The following is a 25,337-nucleotide window of genomic DNA, read 5'->3' as shown; positions in this document are numbered from 1 at the left end:
CCACGTGTGAGGCGCGGAGTCAAGGAACAACCTCTCCCTCCAGCCACCCCGGCCCGGGGTCCGGCCCCAGCATGGAGGCGGCAGGGGCCAGCGCCCCGCGATGTGCCGGCTCGGCGCAGGGCACAGGCCGGCAGAGGCCGCGCCGTGCGGGGGCTGCGGTACCGCGCGTGACACAAAATGGTGGCCGAGGGCCTGGCCAGGCCGGGGCACGCACCGGCGCCGCGGGGATCCCGGGCGGTACCGGCCTCGAGTTTGGCTTCGCCGCCTCAGGCGGCCCCGGGCCGGGACACGACACCCCGCGCGGGCCCCGCCGGCCGCTACCGGCAGCCGCGCCCCCTGGCGGCGGGCGGCGGGGCTGGGGCGGGGGCGCGCCCGGGTCCGCCCCCGGCGCTACCCGGCCCTGCCCGGCTCCCGGCAGCTGCCTGTACCTCGCGAGTGCCGGCACAGGTAGGGTTGGGGCTGGTGTGCGGGTCGGCCCGCGGGCAGTTCGCCGTGGGGGGCGGCGGGGGCTGCTCCCCCGTCATGCTGCGGGGCGCTGAGGGGGCCGTGAGGGGGAGTCTCTACCCCGCTGTCCCTCGGGCTGAGGGAGAAGCCGCGACACCCTCGGGGAGTGGGGCGGGGGGAGAGGGGGGTACGTAGTGGGGAGGCGGCCGTGGCCCCCCGAGGCCGTCAGCCCCTCGTGTGGGGCAGGCGGGTGCCCGGGTCCCGGCTCGGTGCGCCTGTGAGGGCGGCGGCCAGGCTGCGCGACCGGGCTCCTCCTTGGCTTCCACCCGCACGGCTCAGACTCTGCGGTGCCTCTGTGTAACAGTTCCCGTCTTTCAGAGAGTTCGGCTCGGTGCCTTAACCCGCCCGGTGAGGTCGGAGAGCCGGGGCAGGGCTGGTGGGGCTGGGCTCCTCCGCTCCCCCCGCGGGTGTCCGCTGAGCCCGGGTGAAGCTCTGCACGGCCCTTGCGTGATGGGAACAGCGGGGGTTTTGTTTGGTTTGTTCTTTGCCGGGGGGATGAATGTTTGAAAGCTCTATTTGAATAGAAATTCCAAAAATGTAGACACTTAAAACGTATTTAAAATGTTTCCTAGGAAGAGTGTTTAAAAAAAAAAAAAGTTATGGGGATGACTTGTTTCAAGGAGGCCTCATTAGTAAGTAGATCCTCTTTGAATAAAACTGCTTTGAATGTTATTTGCTTCTGGATGTAAAAAGAATCCGACTTTGCTAACGTGGATGATACTAGCATTGTTTCCCCTTAAATCTCTTTATTTTTCTTACTGATCATTACAATTTTCCATTTTCCACTACCAGCCTTCTGCATGATGCAAGTTTATTGGCAAAAAAAGATTTCCTCTGCTGGGGTATGGCATGGCTCAGCTGAGGGTGTCCTACTCTGGAGTCCCACTCTGGGGGCGGGGGTTCCTCAGGCATCTCTCAGCCTTTCAGGATTCTCAGAGGAGTACTGAGGAACAGGGCTGGCGCAGCCTTAGCTATTGCAACTGGTTTCTTTCATCTTGTCCGTGAGACAGTTTATTTCATAGCCCCTGCTACAGAGAGGCAGAGAACAAAGTTTAACTCTAGTGGAAGAAAGCAGAAGTCAGCCTTGTTAACATCTGCTGCACTGGATGGCTGCTGCTGGCACTGCGTTCATCCTCAAGATAGGGCAGGAGGTGTAGTCACACCTCATCCATGACATAGGTGGATGGTAAACTTCTTCAGTGTTAAATGTTTGAATACAGGGAGGGATTTTCCAGTGCTTGAGTGTTTAGATAACAATGTTTTAGTGAGAGCTGAGTACCTGCAGTGTCCCCAGAGAATGTCTCCTGCTCTCAGAAGAGTGGAATCTTTCTCCAGCTGGATGAAACTAATGCTACGGGGAAGAACACTGGGGAAATTGAACCTGCCATCAGTCTTTGGCCACTTCTGAATGTCTAAAGGGTGACAAAGCAAAAATGCTCCTGCTAGTTTCAACTTTGATTATTACAGGCACAAATCCAACCCGTTTGTGAATTTGTTCCTTTCATCACCAAAGCAGGGATGTGAGGTAGAGTTCCACAGTCGAGTTTCGTGGTTCTGATAATGTTACCAGGGGGGAATTTCTGCCAGCTCCAGCTAGAGGACTGGCTGCCTGACATGTTCCATTACAAGGCTGTTTTTGTAGGCACTTCATATACTTTTGTGGGTACTCCAGCCACTTACTGACTTGGTAGTGTTGTCAGCAGCATCACTACTTGCTGCTCCTGTGGGAAAGGTAAGAGCCTTCCTACGGGACAAGAAGCGGCAGCCAGCAGTTTTCAAAGACCCACAATACCCAGCCAGTGCTGCCCCCCAGCCCAGGTTCAGATAAAATAACTTTTTGTTGCAGGCTGTGTGTTTTATAGAGCCCCAGTGGGAACTAAATCACCCTTAAAATAGCCCTGTGACATTTTTTCATTGCTCAGGATTTGTATCTGCTCTCAACTCTCTTTACAAATACAAGCTTTCCATTTTAATGCCAGGCTCAGATATTAGTGTTGCTACTGAGCAGCATGAATGTGAGCAAGGATGTTGGAGAGGAATATGCAGCTTCACAAAACAACTATTTTCCAGTGTTTTGCTTTGGAATCAGGGTTTGTTTTTTCCTTTTTCCCATTTTTTTAAAGTATGGACTGTAGTGATCAAGTTACAGATTGGTTACAGTAAAGCAGAACATGGTTAAACACAGATATAAAGTAGCTTGGGCACAGTAACTACTCTTTAGGAAGAAGCAGCTGCTCTTGGTTTTTGTTCACATTCACAGCACTTGGGGATTGCTGTGTGAGTAATCTGCTTCTGTGTATCTCTGCCTGGTCAGTATCAAATACTTCTAGAGAAAAGGCAGAAAACTCTGATTCAGGCAATTTGTCAGTAACAAGTTGTGTATTATTTCTGTAGATTAGTGTTGTCTGACTCTCCAAGGCAGGTATTTGAGATCGCTTCTAAAACTGTAATCTGAAAAGAAAATTGTGTATATAGTTATTGTGTATGTCCACTTGCAGTCTCACTTGAATCCTTTCAAACTCAAGGCTGAAAAGATGCCTTGTGCAGTGGCTTTCAAAGGTCACTGAAGTTTTACATTAAGAAGAAAACCTCAAATTATCTTCTTTTGTTCAGCTTATCACTTTGCGTACTTCTGGCACGTCATTTCTTCTGCTTCTCGCAGTGTCCTTGTCTCAAGTCCTTGTCTTTTCAGTCTCTTAATCATTAATTAATCACTCCAGACACTGAGAAGACTAAGGAAGTTGTACAGAAATGCTCTGGATGATCAGTTCTTTTCCCATGAAAGCATTTAACTTGCTGGAGTTCTCAGCTACAAGCCACGCTGGAACTTTTTTTTCACTGTGTCAGACCCAAACTCCCTAGGTGGAGATAGTGCACAGCTCTTGAGCCTAAAACTGTGCTTTGTGGGTTTGTGAAGTGTTTTTCTGCAGGAGGCTCCACCAAGCACTGGCAGTGTGGAATGGCAATGTAGTCAGATACAGCTGCCTGACAGAGCACAGGAGCAGGGAAGCTGTCACATTGATTCCTCAGTCTCTCCTCTCTGACAGCAGCTCACAGCAGATGGTTAGACTAACAAAGAGAATGGAAAAATGCATGAGCAGTGTTTCTCAGGTCTATCCTTGTCACTTTAGACAGTCAGGAACTGTCGTGATTAGGGATTTCCTGACCTGAAGGTTGCATTCAGATTATTTTTTCTAAAATAAGGAGAATAAATGTAAATGAACTGTTGGTAGGAGTGTCTGAACAGACTTCCTATACACCAGGCCTGGATTTCAGAGGATATGGTTCTTCCTCATCTCTCTTTCCCAAAAAGTCACAGAGGCTGGCAAACTTTCCAGTATTTACACTACTTCCTACAGACTTCAGCTCCCTGATAGCAAACGTACACTGGCTGCCAGAGCAGATTCCTCACGCCCGTGTTAGCTGCTGGGCATGCAGCTAGGTGACTTAGTGTGCACACACCAAGGTGCTCATGCCCTCCAGATACAGCTGCTCCACTGGTGCGTGCCTGCCAACACTCCCCCTGCACTAGCCCCAGCTCTGCTACGGCCATTGCTCTAGGGAGACAGTAGTCTGGTGATCCGGGTGTGTATCCAGGGCACTGGAAGAGAGCTGCCTGGTGGTACATCACCATTAAATCCCATCACAGGTGAGATCAGATCAGGCAGTGTTCATGAAATGTCAGCTTTCAGTACCTCATAGCTGTTGGGCGAAGGAAAGCGTGGCCAGAAAAGTTAGGAAAGGAAGTAGCAGCCTTTAGCTTAAGGGCAGTAGCAGCCTTAAAGCTGTGACTCTCAGCAGGATTGCCATGTATTTATCTCAGATTATCCACTGATGATGCATTTGCAAGGTTAAATAGAGCTCTAGCAGCTTTTTCCTGGGGTGCTTTGCAGTGCTTGGCAACCTCGAAATGCCAGAGGGGAATAGGCGTGCTGAATCGCTGACACGCAGCTGAGGGAGTGAGCGTGCTGGTGGTGCTGGTGTTGGAGTGGTTGATTTGGTTGGTATTCTGGGGATTTCTGCCTGTTCCCACTTCCTTCTAGAGAATAACCTCTATTTTAGTTTGTCTGGTTTTCCCCACTTTGGGGTGGACTGGGACTTACTGAGTAACTGCATCCTCAGTCAGAATACTCAAACCAGGTTGTCAGTTTATTTTGATTAAAATCTGGGATCTGATGATGACTGGGAAGAAGGGTTAGATAGTATGGACTCTGAATTATTTTTTTCCCTTTTACCTCTTTCAAAGTGTTTTTTTCTGACTACAGGCTGTATTTTTTGGTCTGTCCCTTCCCCTCCTCCTCTTTTGTTCCTTGCTCATCTCCCACTGAGAACCTGAAGAGCTGGAACTGATCTCAGCTGATGTCCCAGCACAAACAACTGTTTGTCTGTATTAGGAGCTAGTCAGCCAGTGGGACACCATCCAAAAACAAAGTTTAAACATATGCTATTTACTGAATGTTTCCACACACAGTAAAAATACAGCTACAATTAAAAACAGCATCTTTAAAACAGCGGAGGAAATGAATCATCCCAGGATCTTGCAGGATGGATGGAGGCTGTGCTGATGAGAGCTATCACCATTAGGACTTTCCCTTCTTTCCGGCTGTCTGCTTGAGAATGGTTGTGGTTCCTCAACACTGAAGCCTGTTAAAAATAAAATGCACCCCCTTAACCCCTCACCCGTTACTCACCAGAGGCAGAGCTGCAAACGCTTTGCTCTGAGGAAGAAGGGAGAACTGTGGCATGTCTGTTGATAGTATTGCCCTCTCGTGGCTGTGTGCAGTGGGCTGGGAGCACAGGGCTTGTGGTGGTTAGGGAGCTGAAGCTGCCTTGGTGAGAAAGTCTGTCTCAAGGCAGAGTCATTAATGCAGTGGGTACACCTGCATACGTGAGGAGAGCTCATAGCAAAATGGAAAGGGGAACTCTGATTTATTCAGAAGTGGGTTTCTGCAAAGAAAACCACTTCATGTGAAATGTGGGAGCCCTGTCTCCTAGTGCTCCTGAGGAGAAGGATGGTGGAGACGTGCAGAAACTGCCAGTGCTTGTGTGTGCTGACTGCAGGACTGAGGAAGCTTTTGATCACAGCAGGAGGTCTGTCTCTTGCCTGTCAGTAGGTATACTCAGGTACCAAAAACCTGGTTGTAACTCCCCAGCTGTGCTTTGTGTTCTGATCATTGTCCCTGATGTAGAAGCAACACTTTGATTTTTAATGTATCTGTTAAATGAACTAACATCTGTAGTTTGATGTCTCACGAGGAGGTTTTGAGATGGAAAGATAAATTCTGTGTGGACCTGATTGGGAGGGCAGGAGCTCACTGAGATTTTGTGCAGTCACCCTGGGCTCCTGCTGCACCAGTGTGGCATAAGACAAAATCTCATTTTGTGACTTTTACTCACAAATCCTAATATTTGTATGTACCTCTCTTGTCCTTTTTATACTTGTTGCAATAACTCATTTTAAGTCCTTTCATCTAGTCTCCTGTGTCTGATGCTACACTTGCAGTGCAAGGCCATGTTTCCTGCTTCCCTTTTGGACTCATTTGAGACCATATCTTCTGGTTTCCAGCCCTTATTTTCCAGTAATAATATATTATTCTCTTCTTCTTTGGGTTATGGATAGTGGATTGAACAGGCTTCTGTGCTACAGAGGAATGTATTGGCTAGATCTCAGGGGAAAAATAGTTTGCATAGAGTTGCAGATCATTTTCCCTGTACACAGTCAGGACCTGGTGACTGGAGGAAGAACATCTGTGTCACTTCCCTGTAGCTGACCACAGGCATGTCTTCACTGTCTCCATTAATGTGTTTTGGCTGTCACCACCACATCTCTCTGGGCAACATAATATGGGGTGGTAGTCATATTTTACTGTACTGGGTTATGTCTTGGGGGTTACATACGCCCTCCTTTAAGACTTGTTTTCACCAGTGAACAATGAGTTATGTTTGAGTGTAATTCAGGATTTATTTTGCTCACAACTGAAGGAAAGTAGTCGGTGGTTTCCACTGAACCATGCTTACTACCTATGCTGTGTGTGTTTGAGTGCATGATTCAGCTCTCAGCTATTCTCTTAAGGTAGGGCTGTTAAACAGTTGATTGTAGCAGCAGATTTTCTCCAGCTATGAGTCAGATGGGATCATTCGGAATATATTCTCCAGGTGTTTCTCCCCTGTAAGTAAGAATCTTCCCTGTTTACAGCAGTGCAACTAAGAAGCAGCTCAGAACTTCAGGTTCTGAAGTTTTTAGCCTTGGTGTGTTGAGCTGCACCCTCTGTGTTTTCTGAGTGGATCGTATTCAAAAGGTAGACGAGAATAGAGCTGACATGACTCATAATGCAAACAAACAGCTGGAAAAAGTGAACAATACTCAAATCATCTGGGTGTTCTAATTTGCCAAAGTGGTTTAGTAGGAATTTTAACTTGTGAATGCAAAAAGCTACTTGCCAGTTGCACAGATAGTGCTGTACTTTGTGTCTGGGACTGTTGATCTGAGTGGTTCTTGGAATCAAATGCGTATTTTAAATGGAGGGGGGAGCTGCTGAAGCACAATGCCAGTCTGAAGTTTTTGGATTTGTGGCTGGCTGCATCTGTTAAGAAGTAGCTGCTAGGAATACCATTAACTGTGCCACTCTTCATGCAGAGAACCAAAATAGTTTCTGGAGTTGGAGTCACCATGGCTGGGGTAGGAGGAGGCTCTTCCGTGCCAGTGGTGTTTTGTCCCAAATAAGCTTTGTTTATTAACTTCTTCAAGGGACGGAAGGAAAGGGGTTGTTTCTAGTTTTAAGTGTATATGAATTTAGGGCTGTCTGGAGACTGAAAACTGATCTAATCTATCATTTTAGATATTTTTTATGCCTGTTACCTTGGCAACAAAGCTGGCATTCCACCAGATTTATTCTCAGTGGCTTACTGAAGAGTTAGTCATAATATATACTGTTTTGGCAAGGAGGCTATAAGGAGTAGACAAGTATTTCCGCTTTTGGTATGCACTGTCATCAGCTGTTAGTGCTGTGAACTGTCCTCCTTTCCCTGGGTTGTGCAGCATCATGTCTTTGAGTATTTTATTGGCAGAACTTGAATGATTCGGTGGTGTTTGCTCTCACGATCATCACAGATTCTATGTGTCAGCAAAGGATCAGAGAAAAAAGAAATAGCTGTGTGGGTGGCCAGAAAGTATAGATCCTCCTCAAAGTGTCGAAGTAGCTAAACCTGGAGCAAGCAAATAATGTGATTTGTAGTATGTTTGATCTCTGCAGTGGCGTTATTTCAGGCAGCGATGCAGAGAACACAGCTCTTACTCCGTGGGTGTTACTGTCACAAGTACAACCTGTTGATTTCGTGGGGACTGATGGTGCTGGTAGGATTGTACAGCTTTGCTGCTTGCAAAGTGCAGTGTCTTATGGTTTTCCTGTTGTTGCAGCAGAAATATAATGGAGATTTAATCGTGGTGCTTGATATAGGAGGTCTGGAATGCTGTGAGCAAGGGAGTCTTTTCCTGATGAGATACATTACTGTCCCTGGAAGTGTTTAAGGCCACTTTGGATGAGGCTTTGGGCAACCTGATGTAGTAAAGGGTGTCCCTGCCCATGGCAGGGGTGTTGGAACTAGATGATCTTTGAGGTCACAGAATCACAGAGCTGTAGGGGTGGGAAGGGACCTCCAGAGATCATCGGGTCCAGCCCCCTGTCCCTAGGACAAGTCACACAGGTCGGTGTCCAGACGGGGCTGGAATATCTCCAGAGGAGACTCCAACCCAAAGCATTCTAAGATTCTTTGGAGTGGTCCATATTCTCCAGGCAATTTTTGGCAAATAGAGGGAAAGAGAGACAATTAGGTAGGTGGAAACACAACTGTTTGCCCCCAGGTTACATAAGGATTGGTGCACAAGAAACATTTTTGCAGCATGAATGTTGTGTGGATGCAGACACTGCTAAGATTTACTGTTCTCCCCATGTTTTAGCAATTCAGTCTGTATTTGCATGTTATTTTGATGCTATGTGTTATCCATTAAAATAAAAAATAAAGCCTTTGCTTTTTAGAAATGCAGAAATTGTTCCAGATGTAAGCAGCAGGTGGTTTAGATACTCTGCGGTGTAATATTGTGTTGGCTGCAGACCTTTCTGTGTGGGGTTTGTTTATGCAGCAACTTTAGACAAATTATGTGAACCTATCATGAGCTAGACACTGTAAATGAGAGCAGCCACATGGTGAGCTGGCCTACCACCACTTATTTCCTAGGCTCATTTAATTCAGCTTCTCTGAGCAGCCCTGTGCAGGTAAGTCCTCACAATATTTGTGTGAACTGCCACAAATTAACTGTAGTTGCAAAAAAGAAAAAGAAGTTCTGCTCATTTCTCTCTTGGAAGTGGCCAGTTACTGAATAAAAGCTGCAAGGGAAGGAAACCATTGAACAGTGGTTTTTCACATATGAGGGAGATGTTGTGAGACAAAGGAAAATAACCCCCAATATCCCTACAAACACTGTGGTTTTTTATAAATGGGGATGCTGTTAATGTAGTGATCAGACTTCTGGGTCTGTTTCATGTAAATACCCACTTAAAATGTATCTTTCCTTTACACAATCTAGGCCCCTCTACAGCTGTTTAAATGAACCACTGAATTCTATTTTTACCAGCAGTTTTCCACCTCTTCTTTCCCAATTGCCCATCTTCACTGAGTATTCAGGGAAAAAAAAATCTGGAAGCATATTGAATAGCTTAAAAATACACGTGCTCTTTATAGCCCTAGAGACATCAGAGCACAAATACATTGTGAGGAAAGCCCCATAAGCTAATATTTGCCATGTCAAACAGAGAAACTGGCCAGTAAATATTTATACCCATTCCACTGTATTTAATCTTGCTTTAATTTGTTAAAATATTATCCTTTCCTTTTTGTTTTCTGCAACACTGTGGCAATACCAGAAGTCAGAGGGTGGTTTGGATGGATGTGAGCACTCCATCAGCTTTGGTAAAGCTGCTCTCAGTGTTGGAGGTTGAGTCAGGGTCAGGCTGGACCCTAAGAGAACAAAGATTTTTCTCATCTCCTCCCTCCCTGCCCCGCAGAAAGACAGTTTAGATAGCATCATTGGAGGCTTCAGATGGTGGTAGGTGTGATGATATTACATTTGATGTGGAGGAACTAGGCATTAATTATTCCCTGTAATGGACTCTGCAGTGTGGTGAGATGGAAGAAGAGATTCTGGGCTTTCCTGAGGGGAACAGGACATTCCTGTCAGTACAGTTGCACTGGAGCAGCACAGAACTGGGCACCTCCACAGCAGAAACAAATTCAGAGGAAAGACAAATGGCAAAAGTGCTGATGGCATCAGTTTATGAGGGTGTAGAGTGACTCTGTGACAGATGAGTGGGAGGCACAGCCACAGAGATGAATGGAAAGAGTGTGAAGGGAAGTATTTTGAGAGGGAGGGAGAGAGAATTGTTTATTGCAAGTTGCAAGGTGGACATAAGAGAGGTGTTTTGTGTTGGATGCCAGGAGACAAAGCTCCCGAGCCCTGAATTGGAGGTGGTGGGAGCATCAGCTGCCAGGGCTTCCCACAGCACCGTGGCAGGGAGGATGCACAGCAGGGCAAGGCTGTCGCCTTAGCTGAGCAGACACTGTGGGGACTGTTTGACTCCTCTGGCCTTTCCTCTGAAGTGAGCAGCTTCCAGCCCCAGGAAGATCATTTAACGCCTCTCGGAGGAGCAGCCCCTACATTCTGGAGTTGCTCTGAGCCAGGTGCAGACTTTTGCCCCGTGTCACCTTCCCTCACGTTCCAAGGCTCGTGTTTTGGTTTGGGAATTAGGGGGTGTAGCCCTGTAATTATCCCTATAGGCCAGACTCCATCCTATGGCGTTCTCAGATAGGCCTGTTGAGGTTGTGTCAGCTGCACATCTGGATGCCATAATAAGTTGTTGTCTTACACTGTTTGCTCAAATCATTGGACTTTTCTTAAGTTCTTGTTTTTATCACTATGCAGCCAAGTGTCATCTAGATGATCCATCTGCACCAAAAGCCTGTGTTCCCAGCCCTTTCCTTGTTTTCCTGAAATAACTTTTCTTTGCATAAGACGTTGGCTCTGCTTAGAATGCTTTCTGTGACTAAGCTGGACAGTTTCATTGCCATCAGTTTTCAATTTGCCTTTCTGCCATGTCTCCAGCAGGACATCCTTTTCAGTAGGGTCCTGGCAATCTCATCTGGCCTGTGTCCTCCTCAATAAAACACCCAGAGCACAGATTTCTGTGGCTTGATTTAACAGCACAACATTTGCTGACCATACCAGCTGTTGGAGTGTATCACACGTACTCCCTCCTGACATGCTTCAGAGTCATTTTTGCCAAAGAACACCATAACATGCAATTTATTCTTTTTTTTGGCCTGTATTTACATTCTGCAACTACTAGTAGTGCAAACTTGGACTGAGAGCAAAATTTATAAAATGCCAAGTTAATTAGAAGACTAAATAAATTGTTTTTCTAAAATATCATATTTGCTTATGTATCTGCAGATGAGGATCAATCCTAAACCAGGATGCTAACAAAGATCAGCCTAGGTCTTTTCACCTTCAGCCTGTGAAGTCTGCCCAAGTGTGGCACTACACAGGTATTTAGTAAGAAAAAGTGCAAAGTATTTTTCCATTTGGAAGGGACCCATCTCCTTCTAATGTTATGCAATCCACTCACTGTGGTTTGGGTGTGCTGCAGCTGCAGAAGCCTTCCACAGCTGGCTTCCTCACACTCAGGCTTCCAAATTTTTTCTCACTGGGTCTTAGACCTCTGACACTCTGAACTTCCTTCGCAGAGATCAGAAATACCAGCAAGACCAAGGCATTGTTTTTATTCTCTATTTCAGTTTGAGACTCTCCAGTGAAATTTTTGAAGGTACATTAACTAAATCAGTTTGCCAAGGTGACATTTCACAACAAAATACAGCAATCTGGACAACAGAGAAGCAGAGTGTTCTCAGGAGAGGGAAAGAGTGGAGCAAGCACAGGAGAAGTGGGTCTGATCTTTCCCTCATGGAAGCTGTGTACTTTCCTGGGTGGAGGATTTGGCCTTTAATTAAGCATCTTTTGAGAGATTCTCAAAGTTGGAACCTCCGAGCTGGGGGGGATATAGTCCTTGCGAAGGAAAGATACATTTTAAGTGGGTATTTACAATACTCACTGTAAATATCAGTGGGTATTTACATCCCTGGGTGCATCAACAGAGTAACCAGCAGCACAAACACATGTAGGCACTAGCTGTGTTCTTCCTAGCAGTCGTCTTTGGCCTTCCAGGATACTCATAGCCACATGCCAGAGGTGGGCAGTGTTTGGTGGATGTGTTTTTGCAGACACTGCTGCTTGCACCTCCAGGAGCTGTTTTACCCTCTGATAAGGGCATAGGGGCTGCTCTGCCCAGGGGGGCACAGTAGAACGTTTACTGCCCAGTTCACTTACTGCAGACACTTGGAAAATGGGATAAAGTGGCTTTCTGAAGCGTGAGATGGGAAGCACAAGCTCTTCACTGTAGGCAGATCATGGATATGTTATGATCAGCCAGACTGGGTTGTAATTTCACTGAGCTGACTAGGGTTGATGGCTATTATATTCCTGTCACAGGGTCTTGCTACACTCCTGGTAATATTTGGTTGTGCAATGACTGAATTAGCTCTTGTCCTGTCACCTGCCACATGACAGACATAAAAAGCACACACTGAATTTTGCATCTTGCTCCTCTGAGAAGTTTGGAGAGGTGCAGGTGTGTTCCCTCCATCCTCAGGTTATTCAGCTGTACCCTGCAGAGTTTCACTGTTCTTCTCATCCCCGAAATATTTCTCTGCAGCCCTTGCCATCTGGAACAGCCTTTCTGTTCCACTGCTCTCATCAACTTTCCATTTATTTGCAGTTTTCAGCTGACAAAATGTTGCCTCTGTTGCTGATGTCTCTTAATTTCTTCCTCTCTCCTTGGCCTCCTGACTCGATACTTGGCATGTTCGAACAGAACTGCACTGCTGGCTGTAATGGATAGCATATTGTCTTGAGTTATTGCCTGCTGGGATTAAGCCTCTGTCGATGTCTGGAGGAGTCTCTGAGACTTCCAGCAGGACTGTTTGCACAAACACGTTCCGCCCCTATATTGCTGGGGGGTTGGGTGTGTTTTTCCCTGATAAAAGATTGGCTTTGGCGGTTCATCTTCACTAGCAGCAAGAGGAGGAGGAAGCTGGGACTCCCTGCAGCTTCTGCAGAAGGGAGAAGCCCATTTGCTGTTAGAAATGGGCAAGCAGGGCTTCAGTTACATTTTTCTCACCCTTTTTTGCACGGTGGCTCTGAAGCTGAGCTGTGTTAGCTCGATGTCTGTTACAGGGCTTGGATATGTGGTTACAGCAGCTGTTGTGCTTTCAGCTGTGGTAAGTGATTAACATCACAATCAAATGTTGGAAAAGTTTTGACTTTCAATTACTTTAGTCACTCTCTTAACTTTTTCGATGGGGTCTGTCTGATTTTAGAGTGGGAATTTGGGAGAAACTAAGTCAGGCTGACTGGAACGTTGAAAGTTTGTTGTTTTCCATCTCTCTGATACCTGATTTCAGTTTACAAATCCCTTTGGTAGCTAACTTGCCATTTTGCTTTCTAGTTTGTAACATTCCTTATTTCTGCCTTGAAAGCTGAGCACATTGTTCTTTTGTCCATCAGCTACTGTGAACTCTCTTCTTTGTCAAAATACTGGATGCTTCTAATGTAACATCTTGATTTTTTCTTCCCTGTTACCTGATACCACTCCAAGGCATGCTGTACTATATGGACAATATCTTGACAGAAATGTTTTCTTTTCTTTCAGTATTACCCAAGTGAATTCTTTTATAATACAGATATGGGCAATTGTTTGTTATATTTGTTAAAATAATAGATTGTGTATTGTTATTACATTGCATTAATATGATAATACACCTACTAAAGCAAAATTGCAATGTCCTTAGAGCAGGATGTTGTGTATAGTAGTGTAATTCCTACAGGGGAACAGTAGCATAGAAGTACTGAAGGAATGTGTCAGAAGAGAAACAAGAAACCTGTTAAGTATCTAACTTTGATGTTCACAAAATTTTCCAGAAAGTAAGGTTAACACAGGTTTTAGAAAAGCTATAAATAATGTTGGTGCAAGATGTCCAACATGTCTAGGTAAAAGGGGTTTATTTTCTACAGTCTAGAACATCATGCAGCATTTGTAGAAAATAATAGCTTAGGATTAATATTTCAGTTATGTGCCATAATGAAAACCTATAAAATACTGAAGAAAATATGTAGAGTAAAATCAGGAGGGGAAGACAGAAAACAGAAAAGTCTGGGAAAAATAAGTCAGGAATAAGCCAGGAAGTAGAGTTGGAGTTGATTGGAAGTGAAAATTCACAATGATTGAGAAACAACCCCTCTTTTTTTGTTGTTCTTGGGGTTTTTAATTTGGTTTGGTTTTTTTCCCCCCTTCAAAATCCAGTGCAAGAGAAAAAAGGAAACTTTCTACTTGTTGGGACAATAATTAAGAGCTCAGAAGCATCGTAGTTTAAACATGTGCTTCCTTGTACTACCTGTGCTGAACAAGATCTCTGTCTCGCCCCTAGCCTGTCAGCATGGTGGAACACGCTGAGTTTTCCAAGGCAGGGAAGGAACCTGGCCTTCAGATTTGGAGGATTGAGAAATTTGATTTGGTACCAGTGCCAAAAAATCTCTATGGAGACTTCTTCACAGGAGATTCCTACCTGGTGCTGAACACCATCAAGCAGAGGAGTGGGAACCTCCAGTACGACTTGCACTTCTGGTTAGGTAAGTCTGATGGGAGTGTCCCTGCCCAACTGGGAGCCCAAAGTGAACTCTGTCCCTCTCACTACCTCAACCTTGTCCAGTCTGTGTTACCCAAGGAAATAAAAAGCAGAACTGGCAGCACAGTAAGAATGCGATTTTGGGTGCTCCCGATGGTAAATTTTTGCAATGGTTTCTGCAACAGTGAGCACAGCCAGCTTTGCACCCAGAAACAGCTTCTCTGATCAGTGTGACAGAATGAGTTCCTGCTCTCCAGAGGCTCTTATCAGGCCCACAGATAAGACAAGCTCTCAGATGAAAGGGGTGGCTGCAATCCATTCTCTTTGAAAGGATGGAGGGCAGTTGTCATCCTCCTGACTCAATTACCCCCCTGACTTCAGGGCGATTATTTCCCCCTGAAGTTCAGCCCTCTGAACTGGCCTTCTGCAGTAAATGTTGTTGAGTTCCATGCAAGGCTTCCTCCACATCCCAAGGCTCTTTGACAATATCACAGTTAAGGTATGTACAGTGGCTTGTCGTATCTGCTGTCTGCCAATAGGTTTTGCACACCAAAGAGCTCCAGGGAGGCAAACTGCTGTGGACCTGGTGCCCCACTAGTGTCTACAGCTTTACAGAGCCTGATAATGTTGTCCTGTGGATTCATCTCTCTGTGTGTTTGCTCTATAGCGAGTTTCTGTCCATGCCAGGGTGAAATGGCAGAAGAAAAGTGAATGATACTTTTCAAAGACACAGCAGTGCAGCCATGGGGCTGCAGCAGTTATGACCCCAAATCCCACTGTTTGGGGTCATTATTAGAAAACTTTGGAAGCAGCCATTCTGCAGACATCCAGGGAAACCAAACTCCTGCTTTGTCCCTGGTGTTTTTGCACAGTTGAATGGAGAGGCAGAAACCCTGGTTTCCCTCCAAGCTGTTGCCTTTTACTTCCTTAGGAAATGAAAGCTCTCAAGATGAGCGCGGGGCAGCTGCCATATTCACTGTCCAGATGGATGACTACCTTCAAGGGAAGGCTGTTCAGCATCGTGAAGTGCAAGGCCACGAGTCCTCAACTTTCCTAGGGTACTTCAAATCTGGCATCAAGTACAAGGTAGGTGATGACTGGGTCTTTATATTACCAGGCTAAATCCAAGCTGCAAGAAATGGCATCCTGCCCAATTCTCAGAAGAATGAGAATTACCCTTTTTCCAGTTGCTTAAAAACCATTCTCCACCAGATGTTTTCAATGAGTTGGAACTGACAGGGTGGAGAACATCAGATCCCACTGGGAGAGCTTTGGCTGAACTAATAATACACAAGCAAAGCCCCAGGAAATTTTAGGAATCGAGGTTTGTTTTTCTTTGAGAAGCAGAGGAAAGAACAGTCCCAAGACGTCTGGAATGAGTTTGAGAAACAGCAATCTGAGTTGATGGGAAACGCCTACCCAGTAGATTTATTTTCTCCCCACTTATATAACAGAGTTTGACCTTTTCAGTCTGTTTCTGTGCTTAGCCCACCTCCTTAGCATATGTAATGTTTTGGTAAAGTCAGTGAGTAGTAGTGGGAGTTACTCTTCCATGCCATTGCAGTTAAGTGAAATAGAAGTAGTAAAAACATACAGTCAAGAACAATTATGCTTGTTAGGAATCCAGCAGCACAAGGAAAGTGATATCAGGCCAAATGCTTGCAAAGTGATCACATCTCATGTCTATGACTTTTCTAGGCTTTCTTTTTTGCTTATTTCCCACTTAATTGTTGTTTTAATCCATTTGAATATGGATATGCAGCATTAGTCCTGTTGCCTACATTGACAGGGAAGGTGAATCGGGAGGTTGGGACAGTCTGTGGAAGGCAGGACATACAGTACACATGGAAATACACTTTTCAGTCCACCAATCAACTGTATTGTTGGAGACACTATAGGAATGGACAGCTGGGATGTATCAGTAGACACAAGCTATACCAACTCCCAGTCTGGGCAAAGTGGTGCTCTCTGGAAGGTGCTGCTGCCCCTCTTCCTGTGAGAGGCACAACCTGCTCACTGGTACTGGATCAGGAGGATTTTCATTTTTCCTGGAGCAACAGCACAAGTGTGAATAGTTGTTTCTTTGTTCTCCCTCAGGCTGGTGGTGTGGCTTCTGGCTTCAGGCACGTGGTTCCCAATGAAGTAACAGTGCAGAGGCTTCTGCAGGTCAAAGGCAGGAGAACAGTCCGAGCAACGGAGGTCCCTGTCACCTGGGAGAGCTTCAACACAGGGGACTGTTTCATCCTTGACCTTGGCAGTGTAAGTATCATGTAAAAGACAGGTTTGGCAGACTTTCAGGGGAAGGAAATGTCTGATCATTTCACTTTAAGATTATTTTTCCTCCCCCAACCCCTTTGTTGAAGTCATTGAGTGTTCTGAAGCACCGTTTAGCTGGTCTTTCACCTTTCAGTCCCCACTGTGCTGCTGCCTTGTCTGGAGAGGGAGCTATTACGCTTTCACATCCGCATGGTCTTCCTCTCTCCCCCCAGAACATCTTTCAGTGGTGTGGCTCCAACAGCAACCGCCAGGAACGGCTGAAGGCCACTGTGCTGGCCAAGGGCATTCGGGACAACGAGAGGAACGGTCGTGCCAAGGTCTATGTTTCAGAGGAAGGAGCAGAGCGGGAGGAAATGCTTCAGGTTGTTCATGTCCCTTGCTCTGTGTTGGAGTGGGCAGGGCTGGGTGGGCTGGGTGGATAGGCTCAGCAGTGGGTGCCTTTACCTCTAAAGTCTCAGTGGTGTAAACAATTCGGTGCAGACTCTGCATCGCTGTGACATCAAAGGATATGTTCACTCCTGTTTACAAGTTTCTTCTGCTTGTTCTTGTGGCTGGAGAATCTGGGGAACAGAGATTCTCTTGGGCTAGCTGGTAATGTTTTTTCTCTCTCTCAGGTCCTGGGACCAAAGCCCAGTTTGCCACCAGGAGTTTCTGATGAGACCAAAACTGATGCAGCCAATAGAAAGCTGGCGAAGCTTTATAAGGTAACAAAAACCAGATGGACCCTGACAAATAACCTTGTGGAGAATGGAGTGATCTTTGTGCAATTAGATGGAGCTGGAATATCAGAGAGAAGCTGATCTGAGTCCTGCTTCTGCCTCACTCTGCTGTTAGGTTTTCATGGAGTTTTTATGTATGAACCTGGCTGCTTATGCCGCATGCTCACGTGCTCTCTATTTATCATCACTTGTAGTGAGACAGCTGGAACCGTCCAAGAATTTTTGAGGGAAAGTTGGAGTGTTAAAAATGAATGGGGAAAAAAGGGAGTTTTCCTTTGTGCTATCAAGCATTGTGTTAGGAAGCTGGAAGGGAAGAACCAGAAATAGTGAGCCTGAGAACCAGGATCTGCCCCTTTCCACATCCAGTGAGCATGCTGAAGCAATGATTTGGAAGGTAGTGTTTGCCAGCAGCTGGTATAACCATAGGAGAGTCTCCGAGACTTTTTGGGAGGAATTTTCTCTACAGCAGTCTGGTAATGATGTAGTCAATAACTGCCAAGATGTTTTGTAAGATGGACCTTCATCCATTAGTGAGTACAGGAACTCAAGAGTATCAAACTCACCTGACACCAGGAGGCCTGGTGGTAGTTACCAGGACTGTCACCTCCAGTTCCTGAGTATAGTTGATTTGCTTTACAAGATAGTTTAGAAGATATTTCTGAAGCTATTTCTTAGCTGCTTCTGCACCAAGGGCCCTTGTAATTTTGGATCAATCTTTGGTCCCAGGAGTATCTGCTTTGCCAGAAATACTTGAAATTTTCAGAGTGAGAGTTATGTTTTTGTCACACTGTTGCTGCGTCAGAGGTATCCTGTTTGAAAAACAATAGTCCCAAAGCAGCCAGGACATTCAAATTTATTTTCTTTCCACTTCCTGAGCTCTGGACTGTTGCCATGGGGCTGGAGGGGAGCAGAGGATGCCTTATCTCACCTCTGTGCGGTGTTATCACAGGTGTCCAACGGGGCTGGGAACATGGCGGTTTCCCTGGTGGCAGATGAGAACCCCTTCTCCCAGACAGCCCTGAGTACAGATGACTGCTTCATCCTGGACCACGGCACAGATGGAAAGATCTTTGTTTGGAAAGGTACTAGAGAGATGCAGGTGAAGCTGATTATGATCTTCATCCAGTTGCCAGTCCCTGTTTGTTTCAGGCTGGGTAGGGGAGCATACACTTGGTGGTGGTGGTGTTTTTGGGGGCAAGTGCAGATAGCAAGGACAGTCTGAGGAAAGCACTCCCATCTGAAATGTCAGGTGCTGAGCTACAGGCTCTTTGGTACAGAGAATTAAAGGGAGGGTTCTGGGAACCAGGAAGAAAAATTATCACAAGTAGAAAGGTAATTATGCTCTCTCAGCCATGACAAAAGGCATAGAAGAGATCAAATGATTGTCACTTGCTGTTTGGCATCATCTAGCTGGCAGGCTGGGTCCTGCAGCACTGCAAAAGGTAGAAGGACCTGGGACAGTTTCTTCTCTAGGAATGCAGAACTTTCAAAAGTTGACCTCTCTCCTCTCTGTTTTCATTAAAGGCAGGGGTGCCAACTCTGAAGAGAAGGCAGCAGCACTGAAAACAGCTTCTGAATTCATTGATAAGATGGGTTATCCCAAACATACCCAGGTAAGGCCGTGCAGCCCACCTGTGACCACCCCCCTACACCTCTGGGATGATCTTGCTGCCACACAGGGCACTGACTCCAGAGTACAGCTCCTGGAAAGTGTTACCAGCAGTCTTTCAAGTAGCTCTTGTTTTGGGTGATTTGCTCTTCTGCAGGGAGATAATTGCAGCGTTGCTCTAGGGCAAATGCTGTCCTTAAAACAGACACAACTAGTATTTATTCTTTCTCCCTCTTGGCTACATTTTTACCTTTTCCAGGACCTTTTCTAAAGATTGTAAAAGAGCAGTGTAGATAAACCTGCCCTTCTTGTTCTTGGGGAGAGGATTCTAAAGGCTTAACACCCCTTCAGCACTTCCTCAGAGCTCACCTGAGACTCACATAGTGCATAGAGACCCATATTGGTGGTGTGAACCTTTGAGGTGTAGATACAGAGAAGCTTAAAGACTGAGTAACACTGGCTTGAAAGAAGCAGAGCCCTCATAGTAGTGACAAGCAGCAAACAAGACAGTTTGTCCTCTGTCCTCTCTTGAAGAGATCTGCCCCGTGTGGTAACAGCTGGAGGTACGATTGGTTGCTGTGTGTCTGGCTGTGGTGTCAGTCAGACCTGGTGTTGCTCTCTGTACAGTGCTGTGGCACCAACCACGTCACTGCTGTCACCTCAGAAGGGCTGCACCAGGCGATTCTCTGCCAGCCCAAAACCAGGGCTCACATGAAGTCAGAGCTGGGGCTGTGTGGTCTGAGGGCAAGGCTGCTCCTGATGGGCTGGCTCTCTTGTTTCAGGTCCAAGTCCTGCCTGAGAGTGGTGAGACACCCTTGTTTAAGCAATTCTTCAAGAACTGGCGGGACAGGGACCAGACAGAGGGACTGGGCCAGGCTTACGTCTCTGGTCATGTCGCCAAGATCGAGAAGGTTCCTTTCGACGCTGCCACTCTGCACACCTCCAGGGCCATGGCTGCCCAGCACGGCATGGAGGATGATGGCTCTGGCAAGAAACAGGTGAGCAGTGTCAGAACCCCTTTGGGAAGGTTTCCCAGTTTTCTCTGCTACTCGATGGCATTCCTGAGAGCAGTGAGACATGCAGAAATGCTGGGGGGATTTTTAACAACAGAAATAGCAGCGGGGGCTTCAGGGCCCTGCAGCTAAGTGGTGTAGATAAGCTGTTCATTTTGACCCCAGAATTTCCCTGGGAGTAATGTTTCCCCCTACAGTGTGGATTTGGACTTCTTTATCACTCCTCCTCCACTGTGAGTCTGGCTGTTGCCATCATACAGGTGATGGGTGACTGAGCACCCATCTCATACACCTGGATGTGTGTTTGCACACAGAGGCAGTGGTGGAGCAGGCTCGAAAGGGCTGAGGACTCCCCAAAAGCCCTCAGGGGTTCTAGGCTATTTCAAAGTTTCCAGTGCAGTGTAAAAACTCGATTCCTGACTGTCCCACTAAACTGAAATCCTCATGTCAGGCACAGAAGGGGCATCACTGCTGACAGTGCCAGCGTGAGACACGCGTTTTCTGCAGTGGGTCCAGCTGACCCCGGGCAGGGTTGGGGAGCTCAAGACAGGACAGGCTGCGGGAGCCCTTCATCCAGGCTCCTGGCGCTCCCAGCAGGTGGGGCTGCAGGACTCCTGGTCCTGGTGGCTGCCAGGCTGGAGAAGGCGCAGCCGGAGCTCTGTCAGGAAACCTGCTGCTTCTCCCTCACGTCTAACTCGGAGTATTTCTGCTCCTCTTCTTTTCTAGATTTGGAGAATAGAAGGCTCACAGAAAGTACCAGTGAATCCTTCGATGTATGGCCAGTTCTACGGAGGGGACAGCTATATTATCTTGTACAATTACCAGCATGCTGGGAAACAGGGACAGATTATTTACACTTGGTAAGAAAGTTTTCCTGCTGCATGTCAGGAAACGCTGGGGCTGTGAGGGGCTGAGAGTCCACTTATTCTTGGGGGATAAAGCTTCACCCTTGGTAACTTCTTGCAAACAAACCACTACTAGGGGAATGTTTTGTTTGGAGTGGAACAATGGGGGGGAATTACTGTGCTAGTATTTTTTTCCTTTTTTTGGTTTTTTTTTTCAGGTTTTGTTTTCCCCCAGTAGTAGTTACTCCCTTCTTTGGATCAATCTCTAGTTTTTTTTGTGGAGTTCCTATGTCTGTTGAGACCACTGTAACAAACTTCTGATACTCTGCCACCTCAGCTGGTGGCTTGTGACTGTCAGGGTCTGCAGACCTTGCCCTCAAAGAGAGGTGTTTAGCAGGCAGTCTCACAGCAGTGCTCCTCCTGCCCCTCAGCCAGCAGAGAGGGCACAGGCAAACTGACACCAGAAAGGACACGGTCTGTATAGGCTCCTGGTACCAGTACCAACAGCTGCGTTTTTAAACCAGCTGCTAGAAATAGAACAGCACAAAGATGCTGAAGAGTCTGTGCTCATTATCTAGAAAACATTCCATCTCCCTCTGTAATCGCTGTGTTAGGATACAGAGTAGTGAGTTTCTCCTCCCTGTTGGATGAGGTGCTGCAGAGGTTTGGTAACAGGGGGTTCCTTGCCCCTTGGGCTGGGAATGAAACTCCAGATTTGCCTTTTCAGGCAGGGTGCTGATTCCACTCAGGATGAAATTACGACGTCTGCGTTCCTCACGGTACAGCTGGATGAGGAGCTGGGAGGCAGCCCTGTGCAGGTAAAGAACCCAAACCCAACCACCCAACAAGCCTCAGTGTTGTGGGAGTAACTAACAGAGACATATATTATAGATGGTATAAAGAGGCTGTGTGCCCAACCTGCACTCCAGCTGTGACACAAGAAAGTGTCACAAGTGGCCTGTGTGAGACAGGAGGTTATTGGTCCCTCTCTGCTGGTGGATCTCTCACCAATTAAGATGAGATTGCAGTTGTGAGAGTTCAGTTTTAACACTGGTCTGCTTGGTGTGGGAGATGATGGCTCAGCTCCTGTGACCAGCTAGGTGCTATGTGCATACTCCAGCTGGAAAGATGGTTGTAAAGCCCATTTCTAGTGTGTCTTGTGCTACTCTGCAGCAGCAGCTTATGGACACTGGGGTTGTTTTTCTCTAGAAACGAGTGGTGCAAGGAAAAGAGCCGCCTCACCTGATGAGCATGTTTGGAGGAAAGCCCTTGATTGTTTACAAGGGTGGGACCTCTAGGGAGGGAGGCCAGACAGCACCTGCAGAAACCCGGCTGTTCCAGGTCCGATCCAGCACCTCAGGAGCTACCAGAGCAGTAGAGGTACGTGGGGAGAGTCGCCTTCTGTGTTGTGTGTGTAAGCTGTGGTGGGAACATGATCCCTTTGAGCAGAACAAGGGCCAAATGGAGCTTTCTTATCTAAACTGAAACACACTGCTGTTAAAACATTCCTCTTGTTCCGTGGGTAAGTGGTGATAATCATTATTTTCTAATTAGTTTATAAATATTGCAATGTTGAAAACCATTAGGGTCTGGCCAGTGGGACTTATTGTAAGCCTCTGAAGAAAGAAATGCTAAATACCCTGTATGCAAACAGAACTCCTGCCAGGGAACAGCCCTGCTGCTCAGAAAGGAAACACACACAAAAACCTCCGTGCAACCATGAGACTAAACCCTAGGCAGTGGCTGCAGGTGAGGCAAGAGCACCCTTTGATGTCTGCAGCAGCTTCCTAAGCTGCTGTTTTCCAGATGATGTGTCCTTGCTGAATAGAGGAAATTAGGTTAATGATTGATCAGCTGCAGCAGGAGGATGTTGCTCCATCGTGGTTTCCCCAGCGAGTTCTTAATTCAACCAAAAGACTGGCAAAATGACGATCCACGTGTTCTTCCCATAGGTCAGGAGCAGCTGAAACATGCAGAAACACACATTCATTTACTCTTCTCATTAAGTTTAACATCACTCAGACACAGGGAAATAGACAATGTATCCCATAACCTGACAGGCCTGTGTGGAGCACTGTGTTTGCAGTTTATTCACTGATTTTTATTGTGAAACAAGCTCTGAGCAGGGGATGTTACACCTAACACCACAATGTCTGTTCTTTCAGCTGGATCCTACTGCCAGTCAGCTGAACTCCAACGATGCCTTTGTCCTGAAAACTCCCTCTGCTGCTTACCTCTGGGTGGGCCAAGGAGCCAGCGATGCTGAGAAATCGGGAGCCCAAGAGCTGCTGAAGATACTGGGTGCTCGCCCAGTGCAGGTTTCTGAGGGCAGAGAGCCAGGTGAGTGGGGCACAGTGGGGTCCGAGGTCATTTCTGTGCAGCTGTGTGTTTGCAGCAGTTATTTCATGGACATTTGTTGTCCCTCAGAACAAGGGAACGTGGTTGTAGGCACAGAGGGGCTTCTCCAAAGTAGTTTGGCTACATTTAAAAGTGCACTCGTGTTTGTAGGCCTTTGGGACTTCCTGCCATAGCAGCGTGCCTGAAGCCCTCCCCAAGCCACAGTGCTGCTGTCGTTTTCATGGGTAGCTGAAGCATCAGTATCTCCTTCTCCATTCCAGATAATTTCTGGGCAGCTCTGGGTGGGAAAGCGCCTTACCGCACCTCTCCCCGCCTGAAGGACAAGAAGATGGACGCTCACCCCCCTCGTCTGTTTGCCTGCTCCAACAAGAGCGGACGCTTCACTGTGAGTACCTGACAGTCAACTAGTTCAACATCTGTCTGACTGTAGGTAGAGACTGATTCTGTGGTCGGTGGTCTCAGAGTGCTTCTGTGACAGCCAGAGGTTTGCAGTCAAACTCTGGGCCAGCTCAGTGCATCCCCCTACCAAGGGTGGAACCTGGGTGGACAGGGTTCCTCCTGTAAATGAAATGGTGCTTGAAGCACAAGCTTATCTTTTAACCTTCTGTTTCCCAGATTGAGGAAGTTCCTGGAGATCTGACTCAGGATGACCTTGCTACAGATGATGTCATGCTGCTTGACACATGGGATCAGGTATGGCACAGCTAGTGGGTAAAGAGGGGAGCACAGAACTGGTTCTAGATCAAGGCCCAAGTGAAAACAGCTGGAAAAGCTGTTGTGCTAGAGTGTCCTTTTGTGAGAACAAACCCTGTGCTGGAGGAGTTGGTGTCCTGCAGCGTCCCTGTCCCAGCCAGTGAGGACTGACCCAGCAGTTGAAGCTGCTGACACACTTTCTGGTCTTTTTTGGTAGCAGAGGGTGGGGTGGTCACCTTTTGCTGCATGTCAATCAGCCAAAAGGCAACTAGGGATTCAGTTTTGTGTGTTTTGTGTAAAAACGTTCAAACATCTGCTAATTTTTCCTGATGTTAGGCTAGGGTAGAGTTTGTTTGTTCATCTCAAATTTATGCAGATAAAAGGCAGTCAAAAAGCTTCTTGTTATCTACCAATAGCTTTGGCCATGTGGGTAACACCCCAGGCACACTGGCACAAGGGTGTTGTGTTCTGTGCCACTCCCTGCTCCCATCCTTCCTTTCCTGAAGAGATGGATTGCTCCTGAAATAATTTATATGAGGTTTTGGTTTGGGTTTTTTTTTTCCCTTTAGGTCTTTGTATGGATTGGAAAAGATGCCCAGGAGGAAGAGAAGACTGAAGCTCTGAAATCTGGTAATGTCCCATTTTCCTCTCTGAACAAACCCTTTGTTATTTTCCCATTATCCCATCATAAGGCAGCAGCTTAACGTACCAAGAGAGATACCTTAACCACAACGTAAAATTCAGTGTTGGGAAGTCAAGGAGATGATGTCTGAAGACAGGACTATCTCCACACTGAGGGTGAGGGGGTGTAGCATTCAGGCACACACTGAGCCCTGGCATGAGGAGGTGTCCCTGGCTGGGGAAGCAGCTGTGTGCTGCCATGGTATGACAGCGTTTCGCAATCCTCTCTTGAAGTGTCTGTCTGCTGCCAGCTCTGGGTGGAATCTAGAGCTGCCAGAAGTCAAAACCTGGAGTCAAAACTTGCATGCTCTGTTTTTTTCAGTGTGCAAGTGTACCTCTTGCAGCCCTACCTAGTTATGACTGTGAGCTGTCGCTCCCCCAGAGCCTCTGAGCTTTCCTTCTCCTTTCAGCCACCCGGTACATCGAAACCGATCCAGCCAGCCGGGATAAGAGGACACCGGTCACCGTTGTTAAACAGGGGGCTGAGCCACCCACCTTCTCCGGCTGGTTCCTGGGCTGGGAGGATGACTACTGGGCTGTGGATCCCCTGCAGCGAGCGATGGCTGACGTGGATGTCTAAGGAACAAGTTTGTTTGTTCTTTTTTTAAAATGGAGCAGGTTTTGTGCCTTCAAGAGCTACTTCCTCCTGCAGGATGCATGTTAACAAGGCAGTGATGTTAATAGCCAATTAGCTGTGCAATAATTACTGAAACAATCATGACCAGTCATTGACCCTACTCCTTGCTTTGATGATATTTAATACAATAAAGCTTGTGTGGAATATGGGAAGAATTGAAATGGGGGCGTTTGGCACCAAGGACAAAACATTTAACAGAACCTGTGGATC

At 46.9% G+C, this 25,337-nt stretch overlaps 1 protein-coding gene across 2 annotated transcripts; it reads left to right on the top strand.

Annotated features, from left to right (window-relative positions):
- Window positions 1-382: 382 nt before the first annotated feature.
- Window positions 383-25,282, top strand: GSN (gelsolin; the record flags this gene model as incomplete). 2 transcript variants are annotated; one of them, XM_084272321.1, is made up of 17 exons in its annotated part: window positions 383-447; window positions 14,098-14,299; window positions 15,227-15,381; window positions 16,393-16,554; window positions 16,785-16,934; window positions 17,187-17,276; window positions 18,241-18,373; window positions 18,816-18,904; window positions 19,683-19,898; window positions 20,640-20,773; window positions 21,486-21,576; window positions 21,968-22,138; window positions 22,924-23,098; window positions 23,377-23,501; window positions 23,732-23,809; window positions 24,379-24,439; window positions 24,901-25,282. In XM_084272321.1, 16 exons carry the CDS (start codon window positions 14,107-14,109, stop codon window positions 25,068-25,070), a joined length of 2,193 nt encoding a protein of 730 aa, XP_084128447.1. In that variant the 3' UTR covers window positions 25,071-25,282. The 2 variants fall into 2 exon arrangements, with proteins under 2 accessions (XP_084128447.1, XP_084128446.1); XM_084272320.1 differs by lacking the exon at window positions 383-447 and adding an exon at window positions 12,757-12,891.
- Between the last annotated feature and the right edge of the window lie 55 nt (window positions 25,283-25,337).

Source organism: Gallinula chloropus (genome assembly GCF_964237585.1).
Source record: "Gallinula chloropus genome assembly, chromosome: 18".
Taxonomy (NCBI): domain Eukaryota; kingdom Metazoa; phylum Chordata; class Aves; order Gruiformes; family Rallidae; genus Gallinula; species Gallinula chloropus.
This window is presented reverse-complemented; position numbering and strand designations above follow the sequence as displayed.